The 17,439-nt window shown below is 45.9% G+C and overlaps 1 protein-coding gene across 4 annotated transcripts in view; it reads right to left on the reverse strand.

The window, feature by feature from the left end:
- The window catches only part of FAIM (Fas apoptotic inhibitory molecule), a 148,580-nt gene that overhangs the window by 17,948 nt on the left and 113,193 nt on the right, over nucleotides 1-17,439 (reverse strand). For all 4 annotated transcript variants that reach the window (XM_069224312.1, XM_069224311.1, XM_069224314.1 and 1 more), the window contains one exon: nucleotides 11,712-11,940. In XM_069224312.1, coding sequence (XP_069080413.1) covers nucleotides 11,712-11,940 — 229 coding nt within the window. The remainder of the gene's footprint in view (nucleotides 1-11,711; nucleotides 11,941-17,439) is intronic.

Genomic DNA, 17,439 nt, shown 5'->3' on the forward strand with positions numbered 1-17,439 from the left:
CATATCTCTTTCCCATGTTTCGCTCAGGGCCTTTAGCGGGTCAGGGGAGTTATTCATTTTTTTATACATCATAAAGATGGCTTTGTCTGTCATAGGGTGGAGTAACAGGCGGTCTTCCGGTGGTGCTGGTTCAGGAAGCTGTCTCCCCTCTAAGATGTGTTGTCGGAGAGTGTGTCCCAGTTGTGTATACCTGAAACATTCTGACTCTACCATATCATGTTCTTACTGCAGGTCCTCAAACATCACTAGGGCCGGACGCCTCCTTACGTCTCCCAAATGTTCTATGCCTGGCAGTGCCCATCTGGAAAAACCCTCAAGGTCACAAACCTCCTGCAATAGTTTGCTGTCCCACAAGGGGTTACTGTTAGTCAGCCCTCGCTAACCCCAGGTATTTTGTCGATTCATGCCACACCCTCACTACTATCTGGATGTGTATCAGTAGGGTGCATCCCAGCCTCCTCTGGTAGAGAGCTCGTGAGTAGCCTCTGCTTCCCATAACGTCTTGGTCTATACTGTATGTGGGCTCTGGGTAATCAACAAACACCCAGTCATGAATTATCACTAACTGTGCAGCCCAATAGTATTTGTGGATGTCCGGGACTACCATACTCCCTCATAGATTCCTCTCAGGTGTCCACAAAGTGCTATTCTCAAGCTGCCCCTGTCCCACAGTAACTGCTCCATTTTATTCTTGATAACTACAATAGGCAGTATCCCATTCCAAAGCTCCAGTTACCACACTCTTTTTGTCTTCCGTCATTGCCAGGCACTGTGATGCAAAATTACTATTAATTTAGTCTATCCACAGCTGATGATGTTACTCAATATTGTAACTTGTTGTCATGAGCACTCAACATCATAGTCACTATTTTCTTCTCTTAAGTTAGTATGGAATTAGGGGTTTTTAAATTGCGTCACAGGGACATCCAGCTGTGTGTTCTGACCAGTGATTTTCTGTGCAATGTCTCCAAAGAGGTCTTAGCAGTTGTTCCTCCATTTATGAAGGCTGCATGGTTTGCTTTTCTTGATCACTTTTCCTTACGGCTCTTTGCTATGGTCTGCACTTTCAACTCAATAGATGAGGCTACAATGATTTTGGGCTGAAGGAGTTTTTTTTTTAGCTACCTTGATCTCTTCTCCTCCTTATACAGATGATTCTGTGAAACACAATGGTGTACTATATTTCTTTCAAAAGTGACCATCATAATCTCCAGTGCACAGTTTTTACCCTGTACTTCTATTCATATTTCTTTATCTGCAGAATATCTGCCCACAACGTGGTAGGCATCCAGGGATGCATCATCAGGGAAGCACCCCTTGGCTGCCAAGAGCCATACCCAGTAACCAGCCGGCTCTCCCATACTTACAGATCAATTGCTTTGCTTACCCCTTTCACTGCCCTACTGAAGAGCAGTCTTTATGATGACAGGGTGTCCAAGAGATGCGTTTATGATGTACATATACATCAATAATTGAAAGGAATCACCCTGAAGCTAACAACCCCTTTCTTGACCTAAACGTAAGGAAAAGGAGTGTGTCAGTGTCCAGTCTTTCTGCGCATTTGCAAACTCTAGAATGAGACTGCCTGGTGCTCACTTCCAGGCTGCATCATTATTAGACATGTGCAATAACTAGGGACTTCACACTCTTATCAGATGTGCAGGGAAGGGATTCCCTAACCCATCCCAGGTCCATCCCATCCAAGAATCAAGTTAGTCGGCGCAGCTATGGGAAGGGAAGTTATCACTGCCTCAGCTCCTCCCTAACTATGCCTAACAGCTCAGGCCAGGTTTTCTATTGGTGAGAGGATGAGAGGTGAAACAGAGGGTGGGAGGAGCACCCTAGTTTCTCTCACCCCCACGGGAACTGTGCCACAGCCAGAGGCTGCTTGGATTTTCATTAGCCTTAGAAAAAATCCAAATAATGCCTGATTCAGTTCTGGGGAACAGAAACACAGATTTGTTCCAATCAAAGAGCCAGAAGCGGTTCTTATCCTAAGAAAAGATCTACATAGTGCCACTATGAGGAGCCTGAACACACAATAAGGATATTTTCTAAACACTACCCTGCTTCTTGCCTGAGATGCAGACAAACACAAGTTATCCGCTCAGAGAGTAGTCTGGATGTTATTTGGCTTTATGTTTCCTCAGAAAAAATGCAAATAGTCAAGGCTCCCAGCTGGAGTAAAAACACATGTATGCGACTCAGTGGAGTCTGGTTGCTGTCTGGGTTTGTTTTCAGCCACAGAATAAATCCAAACATCACCCTGCTCCTGGATGGACAGAGACATACATCTAGGTCTGGAGTACCCCGGCACCTAGAGAAAACTACCAACCACAGACATTTCTGAACACTAGACACCTGGAGAAGTGAGACTTGCGAGTGCACCACCACTAAGTCTTACCCAGAATTCCTTGTATAGGTAAAACATTGGTTAAAAAAGGATTACTGCACATTTCTGTGATTAAAAGTTCTGGAATCTGTATGGAACAGCAAACCTCTCACCACCCTGTATTCCCATGCGCCTACCAATAAAAACAGTACCTCTCATGAATGGGTGGGTCTATCGTAACTTACCAGAACATGCCTAGCATGTGAACAAGGAACCCACATATGTAGGGTACCGTTTTGTTCTGAGAGCAGTGTGGGAGCATTGGATGCTAGAATTTTTTAAGTTTAGAATGTTCCTGTCAGAGAAAAGGGAAAAAATTGTAATTGTTGTTGCCCATACTTTGACATTTATAGGTGATTCTGAGTAATAAAACATGTTCTGATTCAAGCAAAGCAATTCCCTCTGGATTCCCCTAGTTTTCAAAAATATTTAGGGTGGGAAGGTTTCCCTTGGGCCATCAGAAGCTGCATTTCATTACTGCAGACATTCCCCATACAAACTCCCCTATCCCAAATATTCTCTGATGTCTAGTATGTGGCTCACAAAACAAACTTGTGGAAAACCTACCAATGTCTGATGACCCCACACAATGAAGACCTAGGAGAACACAGATTTGAGTAAAGCATTGGGAAGGACATATTCTGCGTGAGGAAGACTAAAGGAAATTAACATCTTTTGGTTAACAAATGTCTTGTTCAGCAGGTTGTCCAGACAAGCCAATCCGGGCAAGCCAGTCTCGTACCCAGAGATAGAAACCGTGTGACATGTAAATAATAAAATTATATGGTTGCCTTATGTTTCTATATATTCCAGGGGTAGAAGATCAAAGACAAGTACTCTAAACCAAGATTTCATTTGTAGCTGCCTTCCAAATTTCCAAAATGCACTACCACCATTTATCTCTTGAAAGCACCAGGAATCATAAGACACTCATACATTTTCCGAAACTGCTACGCTCCGAAGTCTCACAGGAACAAAATTGGCAGTCATGCTCATGTGCGAGGGAAACTGGAGAGAATTCGAAATAATTGCTAAATATCTGACAAACATCATGTTCAGTGCGATCTCCCAGCCAGCCAATCAGGAGAGAGTTTAGGCACCCAGTGACAGAAACCTTAAGATGTGTGCCCTCACTCTCAGAGGATCTAGGGAAACAAAGTTAGGGATCAAGCTTTGGGACGGATACATTCTTGTGGGAGGGGGACTGGCAAGAATGATCATATTCTGGAAAAAAATGCTACAAGTCTTACAAACTTCATATTCAACAGACTCTCCTGGACAGCAATCAGAGTGATGGAAGACTGGCACCCAGAGACAGAAACCTTACAATGTGTAGAGATTAATATACGTGGTTATGGTATACTTCCTTAGATGCCAAGGTGGTACATGTGACCAAATGACAGGTAGCTTAAACCAGCATTTACTGTCAGCTGCATTCCACATTTCACAAATGCACGGCACTCAGTTTATCATCTGTGGGTATACTGACCCACTGAAAATCCATACATGCTTGGTGCCCCCATGCTCAAGAGATGCAGAGGGAAAAACTGTGGGTGAAGCCTCGCCAGGAATATGTTAGGCATGAAAGAGAACGGAAAGAATTACCATTTTTTTTATAAAAATGCTAAACTTTTGCTAAACATGTTCAGAGCGTTCTACTGGCTAACCAGTTAGGACAAGGGAGGTTCGGCTTGAACCAATAGATTCTCTAGGGCATACAGAATTAGAAAATATATGCTTTTTGTACTTTCCATATAGTCCTAACTCTGATATCTGTTATCAAATGAATAGTGCACTATACACAGTGATTCAGCCACAATTTTGTAATCGGCACTGATGGTTGTCCATTTGAGAAATGCAACAACGTATAGAGCAAATTTGTTAAAAGAATGAAAATATCTCCATATTTTTCAGTGTATCTGCCGGCTGCAATGATATGATACTCGTACACAGTTTGCGCCAAAACACAGGGAAAAAAAACACAGTTTGTATCAGTGACCAAAGAGGGAAACGTGATTGAACAATCTAATGCAGACGTTTTGAAAAAAGCTCCAACATTGGCGTGTTCAAACAATCCAGCAGTGAAAGGGTTAACTTTGATGCCATAGCCTCACAAAAATCACAACATAAGGATTGAGGCATTTATTCCCTCATCAACTCCATCCCCGATGAGGCAGGTTTAAGTGAAATGTGCCAGTGGTTTGTTAATACTTGTTTTGATATTCTTTCTTCCAAAAAGAATGAATACCCGGGTCCCTCCTAAGAATGATATATATACAGTACAAATGCACAGACAGTTCTTGCACATGCACAAAAACAGGACTGCCTTTGATAGCTTAGAGAGTTTCAAATCCTTCTATGTGATGGAAAATGCAAGTCCCTTCACCAGTTTTTGATGTTGCGTCCTCAAGTGTTTAGAAATGGACGAGGTCATTATCAGAACTATACGATTAATGGCTGGCACAATTCTAAATGACACACCAAGGAGATTAAAAACTATTACATGAGTACACAAACAAAGTAGTGTAATTTAAGGACCGTCACAATATAAAACTAGGGTCATGCCATAATCAAGCAGGTGCAATATCAGTTGTACGAAGCTTAAAGGTCGCAAATACTTACTCAGACACAGTGGTAGTGAAGGGATGTCTCCAAAAATGTAAGTGAATGTGGGAAAGCTGGAAGGGGCACAGTGGTCTGGTGTGGGGGACCAGGTAGTCCCGAGAGAGGAACGTTGGCCCTACCACTAAACTAGACCCCAACCATGTGGCCGTGGTCTCAAGCCCTCCCTCCCACGACAACGGGCGATCGAACCTGAAAACATTAGGGCCCCTATTTATACTTTTTTTTAGCGCCGCATTTGCGCCGCTTTTTGACGCAAAACGGCGCAAACCTACAAAATACAATGGGCCCATATTTATACTTTTTGACGCTAAACTGCGCTAACGCAGTTTAGCGTCAAAAAATTTAGCGCCGTCTAACGCCATTCTGAAGCGCCATGCGGGCGCCGTATTTATGGAATGGCGTTAGCCGGCGCAAGCAGACCGGCGCTGCCTGGTGTGCGTGGAAAAAAACCACGTAGACCAGGCAGCGCCGGCGTTGGGAAAAAATGACGTTAGGGTGTCTTAAAATGGGGCAAGTCAGGTTGAGGCAAAAAAATCGCCTCAACCCGATTTGCGCCATTTTTTTACGACGCCCAGACGCCATTTCATGACTCCTGTCTTAGTAAAGACAGGAGTCATGCCCCCTTGCCCAATGGCCATGCCCAGGGGACTTGTGTCCCCTGGGCATGGTCATTGGGCATAGTGGCATGTAGGGGGGCACAAATAAGGCCCCCCTATGCCACCCCAAAAAAATAAAAAAATATAAAAAATTATACTTACCTGAACTTACCTGAATGTCCCTGGGGTGGGTCCCTCCATCCTTGGGTGTCCTCCTGGGGTGGGCAAGGGTGGCAGGGGGGGTCCCTGGGGGCAGGGGAGGGCACCTGTGGGCTCATTTTGAGCCCACAGGCCCCTTAACGCCTACCCTGACCCAGGCGTTAAATAGTGGCGCAAATGCGGGGTTTTTTGACCCGCCACCTCCCGGGCGTGATTTTTGCCCGGGAGTATAAATACGACGCATTTGCGTCGCCGTCATTTTTTTAGACGGGAACGCCTTCCTTGCATCTCATTAACGCAAGGAAGGCGTTCACGCAAAAAAATGACGCTATTTGCCCATACTTTGGCGCTAGACGCGTCTAACGCCAAAGTATAAATATGGCGTTAGTTTTGCGCCGAATTTGCGTCGAAAAAAACGACGCTAATTCGGCGCAAACGGAGTATAAATACGGGCCAATGGTATTTTGCAAGTTTGCGCCGTTTTTGCATCAAAAAACGACGCAAATGCGGCGCAAAAAAAAGTAGATCTGTGGCTGGGGAAGGGTCGGCATCTAGGGATTCCTCACATCAGACTGGGATTCCAATTGTGTCTAGATATCATATGGACGTATACCCACTGGTGTCATGTTTATTATTGTGTTGTAAAACAATAAAATAAAGTTGAAAAAAGGAAGAAAGTGGTAAATAAATGCCAACAAAGGTGCCTCCACCAATGTGGCAGAAGAGGGGGAAGTACGAGCAAATCCAAGTGTGCCAAAAGGTCAAGACGATACATAAGACTTAGAAGTCCCCGAAGTAGGTCATCACCACAGAGCAGCTGACACATCTAACTAGCAACAAGCAGAATGTTCTTCACTTCACAGTTAGTAGTAAAATATGCTTCTGATACAAATTCGTTTTTCAGCATATTGATTAAATTTGGTCTAACAATCTTTGGTCACACTTCCTTCTTGGTATCTTTAGTCAAAATAGTCAGTGACACATCGTCCTTCAGGCTTGAGCAGCATTTCACTACAGCAACAATTCTCGGACATTAACTTGGAAGTGCTAAATAACATACACTAGGGCCCTCAGCTTAGAGCATGGGCATTCAATTCCCTAGAGCCATCACAGAGGGGATTTTTGTGAAGCAGAGTGGGCAGTGCCTCAGATGAGCAAGGCAAGCCATGTACAGCTCCTGACAGGAAAAAAGGCTGTTCAACATATTTCGAGTGATGTTCACTTGACGTAACTGAGATGGTGGATGAGAGCAACTCTTATTTCATGAAAATAAAAGTAAATTAAAAAAAAACAGATTTTCAAAGTGGTTGTTTCAATTTTAACTTTTCTATTGACACTGCAAATAGCACTATTATCTTCAAAATACTCTAAATCTGATAGAGGGGAAACGTCCGGAACAATGACTCCGGAACGACGACTATGCCAGACGCTGATTCCAACTTCAGCGGGGACTATGGTCCCCAAATCGGATGTTGATCCTTATTCCTAGGAGTACAACTTCAGTGAGGATATGGAGGGGTGACTGGCCCCTTAAAAATTCCAGCTGGAAGACCCTATAGACTGGTCTCAGGAACAAAGCGAAGCCAGCGGTCTGGATACCTCCCCTGACGTTGGTATGCTTTCTCTCACTACAGTGGCTATGGAGGAGGGAGCTTCCTACTCTATGGTGGTGCGGAGAGTGGCCAAGGTCTTGGGCCTCAAGCTGCCTTCGGTGGCTGTCAGGACTAACTTCTTGACTGAGGTGCTTGAGTCTGGGGCTTCCACATCAGAACCCCTTTTGCTCTTCAACAAAGCCCTCACGGATATCCTGCTGGGGGCTTGGTCCAAACCCAGTGGATGGGCTCCTGTTAATAGGACAACAGCCCACTGGCACAAGCCTGCGCCTAACAACCCGGCTTTCCTGACCCAACACTTCACCCCGAGAGCTTGGTTATCCAAGCGTCAACGTCCCATGGTACGTTCCCTTCCGCTCCCCCACATGGGGAATCAAAGAGGCTGGACCACCTTGGGAAGAAGTTGTTCTCTTCCTCCAGTCTGGCATTGCAGCCTGTGCGCACGCATGCCTTTTGGGCCATTACACGCATACTTTATGGGACACGGTCATCAAGTGCTGCCACAGGTTCCAGAGGAGGCTCTGGCCATTCTCTCCCATGCTGTTGCTGATGAATGAGATGCAGCCAAGTTCACAATCAGATGTGGACTGGATATGACAGACTCTCTGGGGAGATCAGTTGCTTAGTCAGTGGCCTTGAGGCTCCACACCTTGTTATGAACATCTGGCTTTTGAAGGGATGTTCAATCTACTCTGATGGACATGCCCTTTGATTGCACCCGTCTCTTCGGGGACAAAGCAGACTCGACGCTCAAGCCTTTTAAGGAGTCCTGGGCTACAGCCCGGTTCCTTGGTCTCCCTGCTGCCACTCACCCACCGGTCTGCTTTTCACCTCTTTCATGGCTATGGAAGGGGTGCCCAACCATGTCCATAACCTACCAGCCACCGCGCCATGCATGCTGCTCAGCCTCTGTGCGGCCAGGGACATGGGATCCAGCAATCATGTGGATCTGGGAGCCAGCGGTCTACCCAGTCCACTGCCCTTGCCTCTGCTGCAGCCTCCAAGCCTTCCTGATCTGGCGCTGCCCTACCAGGGCCCAGTTGGTGGCAGGATTCACCATCACCTGCCCCGCTGGAATGCCATCACGTTGGACATGTGTGTTTTGCAAATAGTTTGAAGGGGCTACTCCCTCCCCTTCAAGTCTACCCCTCTTGCTATGCCACCATCGTGCGATTTGAGGACAGAGGATCACCTGGCACCTCTCTGCGAGGAGGTCATGGCTCTATTGGGCAAGGGAGCCATAGAGAGGGACCCTGTGCCAGAAGTAGGTTGCAGTTGTTATTCCTGCTACTTTCAGGTGCCCAAAAAGGACAAAGGCCTTCACCCTGTTCTCGACCTCCAGTCCCTCAATCTCTTCTTCAGGAAGGTAAAGTTAATAATGCTCACTCTGGCTCAGGTCCTATGTGCCATGGACCCTGGAGACTTGATGGTAGTGTTAGACTTGCAGGACGCTTAGTTCTATATTCCTATCCTGCCTGCCCACAGACGTTACTTGTGGCCCCTGGTAGGGCACAAGTGTTTTCAATTCACTGTGCTTTCCTTTGGCCTTACCAGCCTCCCTTGGGTGTTCACCAAAGTCATGGTAGTGACCGAAGCTCATCTGCACAGGTTAGGGGTTTCGGTATTCCCCTACCTCGACGACTAGCTGTTGAAGGTGAGCTCTCCCCAGACTGTCATCTCCCATCTTCAGACTACGCCGTACTTCCTGCATTCGCTGGGGTTCACTATAAAGGTGCTGAAGTTGCACCTGACTCTCTCTCAGATGCTCCCTTTTTTTCTGAGCTGTACTGGACAACCCTTTCAAGCAGCTATTGTGGCTATGATACCAATGCTTCAGCCTTTATCATGGATTTCGGTGAGAATGACTCTGAGATTGTTGGGCCTCCTGCATCTTGCTAATGACTCATTCAGATGCATATGAAGACTCTGCAGTGGGACCTGAACTTCCCGTTAGCACAGCATCAGGGGAATCTCTTTGACATGGTCCAGATCTCAGAGGGGACTGTGCAAGATCTGCAGTGGTGGCTTTCGAACCATGATTGGGTCAGAGGCAGATCCCTCTTCCTTCCTCAACCAGATGCAACTGTAGTAACAGATGCATCACTTCTGGGATGGGGAGGCCAAATGAGAGAGGTGGAGATCAGAGGCCTCTGGTCTCCAGCGGAGTCCGAGCTCCACATCAACCTTTTGGAGCTCAGGGCGGTTAGACTAGCATTGAAAGCATTCCTTCCCTCTCTCAAAGGGAAAACGTTGCAGGTGTTCCCAGACAACACCATCGCCATGTGATACTGCAATAAACAGGGCAGGCTGTGGTGGTGGACCCTTTGTCAGGAGGGCCTCTGGACATGGCTGGAACATCAGGGTATATCCCTTGTGGTTCAACATCTGGCGGGCTCTCTGCATGTCAGAGTGGATGAACTCAACTGTCAATGCCTGATAGATCATAAATGGCATCTCCATCCGGAGGTGGCACAAGGTCTGTTTCAGCAGTAGGGAGAGCCTTGGTTAGATCTGTTTGACTCTACGGAGCACAAGCAATGTCAGCTGTTTTGCGCATTGGAGTTTCCAAGGCAGCACTCATTCAGCAACGCTTTTTGTCTCAAGTGGAACTCAGTCCTCCTTTACTGGGCATGAAGCATATGGTATCCTCTACTCTTAAGCATGGCAATCAATCCTCCGATCAGACTGCCCCTTTGGGAGGATCTTCTAATGCAGCAGCAGGGGACAGTTCTCCACCCAAACCTGTCCAGTCTCCACCTTCTGGTGTGGAGATGAACTGCAGCAGTTGACAGCTTTTGACTTCTGCCTGAGGTCTGCAATGTTATCTTGGCAGCCAGTTGTCCCTCCACCAAAATGGTATACACCAGTAGATGGAACAAATTTGTGGCATGGTGTACAGACAAGTCTCTTGACTCCCCCCCTCTGCTCTTCTTTCTGAGGTTCGTTTGTTTGTCCTCTTTCTGGCCCAGCAGGGGTCTGCTCTGGGCACCCTCAAGGGTTATTTGTCTGGCTCTTGGCATTCCTCCGATTGCCTGATCAACCCTCTTTATTTAAATCTCCCATTGTTGGAAGATTTCTTTATGTCTTACCCATCTCTTTCCTCCTGTTCCATTCACAGTGCTTCAATTGGATTTGAACTTAGTTCTTACCTCCTTCCTAATGTGTGCTCCTTTTGAGCCACTTCACAACTGCCGACTTCGCCTGCTTACTTTGAAAAACAGTCTTCCTCATAGCTATCACCTCTGCCCGCAGAGTGAGTGAGCTGCAGGCTCTTTCTTTGAAGTCACCTTTCATCGCTATCCATCCTGACAACGTGGTGCTTCATACTAAAGCATATTTTCTGCCTAAAGTGGTCACAGCCTTTCATGTAGGCCAATCGATCACCTTGCCTGCTTTTTACGCGCCCCCACATCCTTCTAAAGAAGTGGAGAGACTCCACCGCTTGGACCCAAAAAGAGTGTTGGTGTTCTGTCTTGATCTCCAGATGGGTGGCTCTCTCGGAGGGATTACGTGCTCAATCTATCAGAGCAACAGCTGGGACCACTGCGTTAGCATGCGGAGGTCCAGTCCTGGACATCTGCCAGGCAGCAACATGGGCGCCTTTGCACGTGTTCACTAAACTCTACTGCCTGGACAGTGAGGTCTGAAGGGACAGCTACTTTGGTCGTTCACACCTACAGGAATTCCTGGTATGATCTTTGTTCGCAGACCCTCCTCCGAGGATAGCATTGCTTGGGTATCTACTATTCTAAGGTAAGGAATCTGCAACTAGAAGTCTCTATCAGATGAACAAGTTACTTAGCTTTGTTAATTTATTATCTCGTAGAGACATACTCTAGTTGTAGATTCCTTACCAACCCACCTATCCTCCACCCTCTGCAAACTGATTTCAAGGGCTAAATACTCCATTTCATGGCCCCAGTTCTAGTGCACCAAAGTTAATGTTCTTCATGGCTTCCCACTTCTGGCGCGAAAAGTATTGAAAAGAAACTGATGTCAGCACGCTGGGGTGGTACTTATATACGACCTGCAATGTCATATCCAGCAACCACGGTGCCAACAGTGAACCTGGAGTCGACTAACATTACCTAACGATGCGAAAGAGTACTGCTCGAAGAAAAATCTTCTGATCCAGACTGATGCCTTGGAGAAATTATAAGGTAAGGAATCTGCAACTAGAATATATGTCTCTACCAGATAATTGGTTACCAAAGGTAAGTAACTTGTTCATCTAAATCCATAAGAAATAAAAGAAATCAAATCAATATAAACCACAGAATTATCAAATAGGCCACACAAAGGATGAGGTAAAAACTTAAATCTTACCTAACACTACTCTGAAGTCCACACCATCCAGGTTTAAAATCCAAGTGTTTGTTGTTTTTGATCTGTTCTCCATATACTTCTTCAGACTCTTTCCATTGATTTCTAGTGTGTACTCATAGGCAAAGCCACTGACTGCATCAATGTTAATAGTACCCTTGGTTTGAGCAGCTCCTACTGTGAATGTTTCTTTACCAACCAATTTGAACATCCAGTCCCTTCTTATTACCTCCTGAAAAAAAAAAAAATCCATAAAATAAACACATTGGTTACATAAGCTATGTTACACTATCTATGACAGTGATTCTAATGTGTGGAAATGATCAACACAGAGTTAATGGTAGAGAGGGCGATGTTGAACAGACTCAAATAAAGCTACATCTGCACAGGTTCTGAGCTGCAAATGCCACACTGGCTGTCAGGCACATGCCCATTCACAAGCTGCAGAAGTGGCTGTGGCAATAAAATGGAGGAAAGGCTTTCCAGCCCAGGGCATAATGTGCTCCTGTGAAAACAGCGGTGAAGAAGTTCCTCTTTTCTCTTCCCACAAGGAGAATACACATTGGTGGTTGACGATCAGCCACAGATTTCCTGACTGGGAACCCCATGTGAACTGTTTTTCAAATGTGTTTCGTTATAAATTGCTGCTGGTGTTTTTTGAGGCTAGCAGCTTTCTCTCAGCGACCACCTGTCCTACTGAGAAACAGGCAGCTAAAGGAGGCAAGAAGAGCCAGATATCCTAAACAGTGGTGGCCAAATACTGGTCACAATTTGCGACAAATATTTTTGTGATAAGTGTGGTATTTTGCAAACTGATGACCTAATAATATGTCGGCCTGAAAAATACTAAACCTTGTTGGGTCACAATTCAACCTAACTCATGAATATTAATGAGATAGTTCACAAATTGCGACCCATTATGATTCATTGCCATCACTGGGCTGGTGACCTGCAGGGGTCAGCAGACTGCCATGCCTGTGATTGTTTTTAAATAAAGCAAACTTTTTTACATCTCATTCCAAATCGCTATTTGGAAGGAATGCACTCAACACGTTCCTTCCAAATACTGATTTGGTATATAGGTGGTCATTATGTGTCTGGCAGTCCTGGGACCGCCAGACTCGCGATCGAGGTTGGACCGCAGCGCAAACAGTGGTCCGACCTCCATATAAAGACAGTGGCAGAGCCACCACAGTCCGACGGCCGGCACTGCAAGGATGCCGTCAGTTGACATCCAGGCAGACTCAGTGGTTGCAATCTGCCAGGGCAGCGGTGCCCTGGGGATTACAAGTCCCGTTTCCGCCAGCCTTTGCATGGCGATCGGACCGCCTTGCAAAGGATGGCGGAAATGGGGAGGCGGTTGCCCCATGGGGGCCGTTTCACTGCCCGTGCACTTGGCATGAGCAGTGCAGGGGCCCCCAGGGACAGCCCCGTCACGCTTTTCACTGCTCGAGTTACGGGCAGTGAAAAGCGTGATGGGTGCTGTCGTACCCGATGCACCACCACATTGCCGCCGGCTCAATTATGAACCAACGCTAATGTTATGGCCCTGATCCCTGCTGGGCCGGCGGCCGGAAACGCCGTTTCTGTCCGCCAGCCCAGTGGGGAACTCTTAACAGGATTGGCGGGCGGAAGACCGAAGTGGCAGTCATCTGTGCAAATGAGTTTGACGGGCGGCCTCTGCCACCCACCAAACTCATAATGAGGTCCATAGTCACAATCCCAAATTGTGATTCAGTAAAGTGCTATCAAATCGTAATTTGAGTTTGGTACAAATAATAAGGCCATTTTGCTGTCACAAATGGTCCAATTTTGTGAATAGGACCCTTTGCGACTGTAAAAAGCCTTCATACATCTGGCCCGATGTCTCTAGGACAGCACTGCTTGCACAGTAGTGGCTGGCTTGCAGCATACAGCTTAGACATTGTTTTTTGTTTTAGCATTAAAAACACTGATGTGAGTACTACTCCTCTCATAACAATTTTGACAATATTTTTCCTCACAAGGGATGACTGACTTACAGTAGACCCTCGGTTTTTCTGGCTATTTAACTTATATGGTGTTAGCCTTACATAGCTTGCATGTCCTGAAGAAACCAATCAACGTTTGCCTTTAAGTGTGAAATGTCGACTTTACCCAACCAGTCTGAATCTAGGAATTGTTTGCTGGGAGACTTGATGGACAATGAATGCATGGTGCTTTTCTCCATATATGGATTCAGTTCATGCACTGTTTGTTTGTGGACAGTCACTTACTTGCTTAGGGTTTGCTTTTCAAGACACCATCTGCACTCTACATTGGATGACCACCTCCCTCCATGTCATTAAAAACACTTACTTCAATCAAGAACTTTTCACCTACATTTAAATAATTGATTTTACAGGATACTCCAATTAGTGTCATGGAAGCAAAACACGACTAGAACACTCAAAATGCATTAGGCTAACACAAAAAAATCCAAGACTGGAAACAGTGTCCATAATGACTTGGGAGGTGGCCACCCTAACTCTACATAATGTATTGTACGAGCTGTACAGTTACTTTAACATGTTTTTACAAAGCCTGAATTTAAAGGTTTGGGATCCATTGCCTCATGTGATCACTTCTGATTTTATTATTAAGTAATCTTGTTCACCATCATGAATAACTGTAAGAGACGTTGGTTCCACATAATGGCAGAACAGTCGGACAGCAGTACAGTTCTTTGCAGCTCTTATTCACTCTGGAGTGGGTCAAGTGGCACTGCAAAGACACTAACTACTGATATTTCTCTTCACCTCTCTTTGTGAAACAAGAGAAGGGAATTCTCAGAAGACATCAAAGGATCTCAACAGAGTGAGTACTGATGGATCAGAAAATTATAATAAAATTAGTAAATCATAGAATTCCAGAAATAATTTCTTTAAGTCATGGGTATCACCTTGTGGTAGATTCACTGAAAGAGATCCAGGCACATAGTAGAAATTGAAATAGTAGGTCTAACTTGTAACTTGAAAGATTATTTTGGCCAAGTCCACTCCTGTAAGGATTTTTCCCTGAACAGCAGTCTCTTTATAAAGCCTAGTGTACTTTTGGGCATTTTGACCAATAAACGTAACACAAAATTATGTGAAATCATGCCAGCGTAACAAAAACTTCACCAAGGCCTACCGAAGAGGCAGCTGAAGCAGAGGGCACATTCAGATACTGGGGCTCTCCCTGAGTACTAGACCCTCTAAGACCGGTCTGAGGCTATCAGGACTACCTAGGACTAGTTGCGCCAGATCTCCTTCAGGACCTGAGGGATCAGTGGCAGAGGCTGAACCTAGAACATGAGGCCTGTGCCTCATTCACAATGGAAATTGCCCCCACAGATCCTTGAAGTAGAAATTCTTGAGAACAAAAGGCTGGGCACCAAGCATTCTTAAACGTGGCAAAAAGATGTTCTCCCTAGGGATTTTAACTAACCTGTCAATGATGGAAGTCAGAAAGGCCTTGAGGTCCAGTGGATGGCAAACAATACTAAAAGATTAATATTATGGTGCCTTTCCATCAAATCCCAGAGTCCCCTCATCTCCACTTGGTCCAGATGCCCCCCCAATACCAAAGCCCTGAGAGGATACATCCATGAGAAATGTAAGCTGTAGTTGGGATTAGAAGAACACTTTACTGCACACCAGGTCGTTATCTGTCATCTACAACTGGAGACCCCAGGTTGCCTCATTCAAAATGTGAATGGTCTCCAAATGGCACCCTGTTGCTGGACCCAGTGAAGGCAGCGGTTTCACTGAGGAGCCCGCATAAGGGCATGAGGCACCAGCAAGATGTATGAAGCCAGGAGCCCACAAACTGTCAATCATCAATCAAGTGCTCACACAAGAAACCAGAAACATCTGGGTCATAGCCTAAAGGTCCTGAACTCCTTGGAGAGGGAAAAAGGCCTTTGATTCGACTGTACCCAGGATGACCTCTGAAAAGAGAATCCCCTGCACAGGTGACAGGTGGGATTTCAGTTTGATGATCCAGAATCCCAGGGTAGACATCCACAAAACTGTCACCTGCAGGTGGTCCGAGACGTAATTTCGCCTTCAGGACCCAGTCACTTATGTACAAAATAAAGGTTTCCCCAGATTGTAAATATAGGACACAATCACTTCCACAATCTTTGTGAACACCAGATGGGAGCTGAGGTAAGCCCAGGACGGTGAACTGAAAATATTATGGCACACCACAAAGGGGAGGTACTCCCAGTGGAAATGTAAGATTGGTACTTGGAAGTATGTGTCCTCCTGCAAGTCCAAAGACACTATCCAATCCACAGGATCATAGACCAACAGGACCTGGGTCAGTGTCAAAATATTGAACTTCTCCTTCCTGACAATGCCATTCAAGTCTGAGGATGTAAGATCCGCCTCAGTTTCCTGTCCTTCTTAGGGACCAGAAAGTAGTGGCAATAATACCCCATACCTGCTTTGCTTCAGGCACCACCTTGACTGCGCCCTTGGCAAGCAACACCTGAACTTCCTTGGATAAAATAATGGCATGATCTGCTAATATCTAAGCAAAAACTGGGTGGACGTATAGCGGAGCAATTGAGAGAGGGAGGGCATAAGCAAACTGAACAATCTGAAGGACCAAAGTAATTGAATACCAGCCAGAGAGGCAGTGTTGAATTATGCCTCTTACAGGTCTCAGATGGCAGAGAAAACTAAAGTGGCTTGGGAGTAGCAGGTGAAAAGCAGGAGGATAGGTGCACCTGTTGGTAGACTCAACCCCCTACCACCACCTCTGCCTTTGCACCCACAAAAGGACAGGGCTGGCTGTTGAACAGGCTGCAAATGTTGCCTCTGGCATTAAGCAAGGTTCCAAAAGTATCCACAGATTGTTCGATATTGTTGATGAAACTGGCGAGCAGGGAAATGCAGCCACAGGGAAAGAGCCCTAGCCCTGCTATTCTTGAAGCAAGCTCTGTAGTGCAAATCCACCTCACAAACAAGCTGGGCCCTATCAAAGGGCATATTCATTGGAGAAGTTTGGAAGTACACAGAAAACCTAGTGGTGCATATACAAGAATGCCATTAAACAACAACACTGGTGCCCATACCCTGGGAAACAGTGCACATAGTGTCCAGGCCAGACCTCAGAGTGTGTCTCAGCTCTTATTGAACTGTCCGAGTGAATGAATTCTGGAAATCCTCCAGTAGTATGGGGTAATCTCACTTGCCGTATCCTAGAAGACCTGGATGCAGCAACCTAGGAGGCACACACTGTACAATGAGCAGAGTGCAAGGCTAGCTGAAAAGAATACTGTCTTGCCTATGATGTCAATTTTCTTGGACTCTCTTTTGAGATGTGCAACTGGAAATGCATCTGGGTTGACATTATGGATACAGGGTTGAGTAATAAGGCTCTCCTCTCTGGAAACCCACACAGTGTCAGAAAGGTGACATCACCACGCAAAGGCCTGTGCTACTGAGCAATGGGACAACTTACTGGCAGAGCAGAGCAAGGGCCACCAAGAGGGACTCAGTCAGCACATTGTTGAATAGGAGCCAGAGCCGCAAAATCGAATGCCAAGGCTGCAAGATCTCTATCAACAGAATGACAGTGTGCCACATAGTGGCAATTTAGAGATAAGCACAACAGTTGTTTATTAATTCAATATACATAAAAATGACTAATATCTGTCATTCAAGCCGGTCTTATAGCAGTCGGGCCTGGAATAGTGTGAATTGTTGCACTTGTAGGAGTG

Source organism: Pleurodeles waltl, chromosome 3_1 (assembly GCF_031143425.1).
Source record: "Pleurodeles waltl isolate 20211129_DDA chromosome 3_1, aPleWal1.hap1.20221129, whole genome shotgun sequence".
In the NCBI taxonomy this organism is placed as follows: Eukaryota; Metazoa; Chordata; class Amphibia; order Caudata; family Salamandridae; genus Pleurodeles; species Pleurodeles waltl.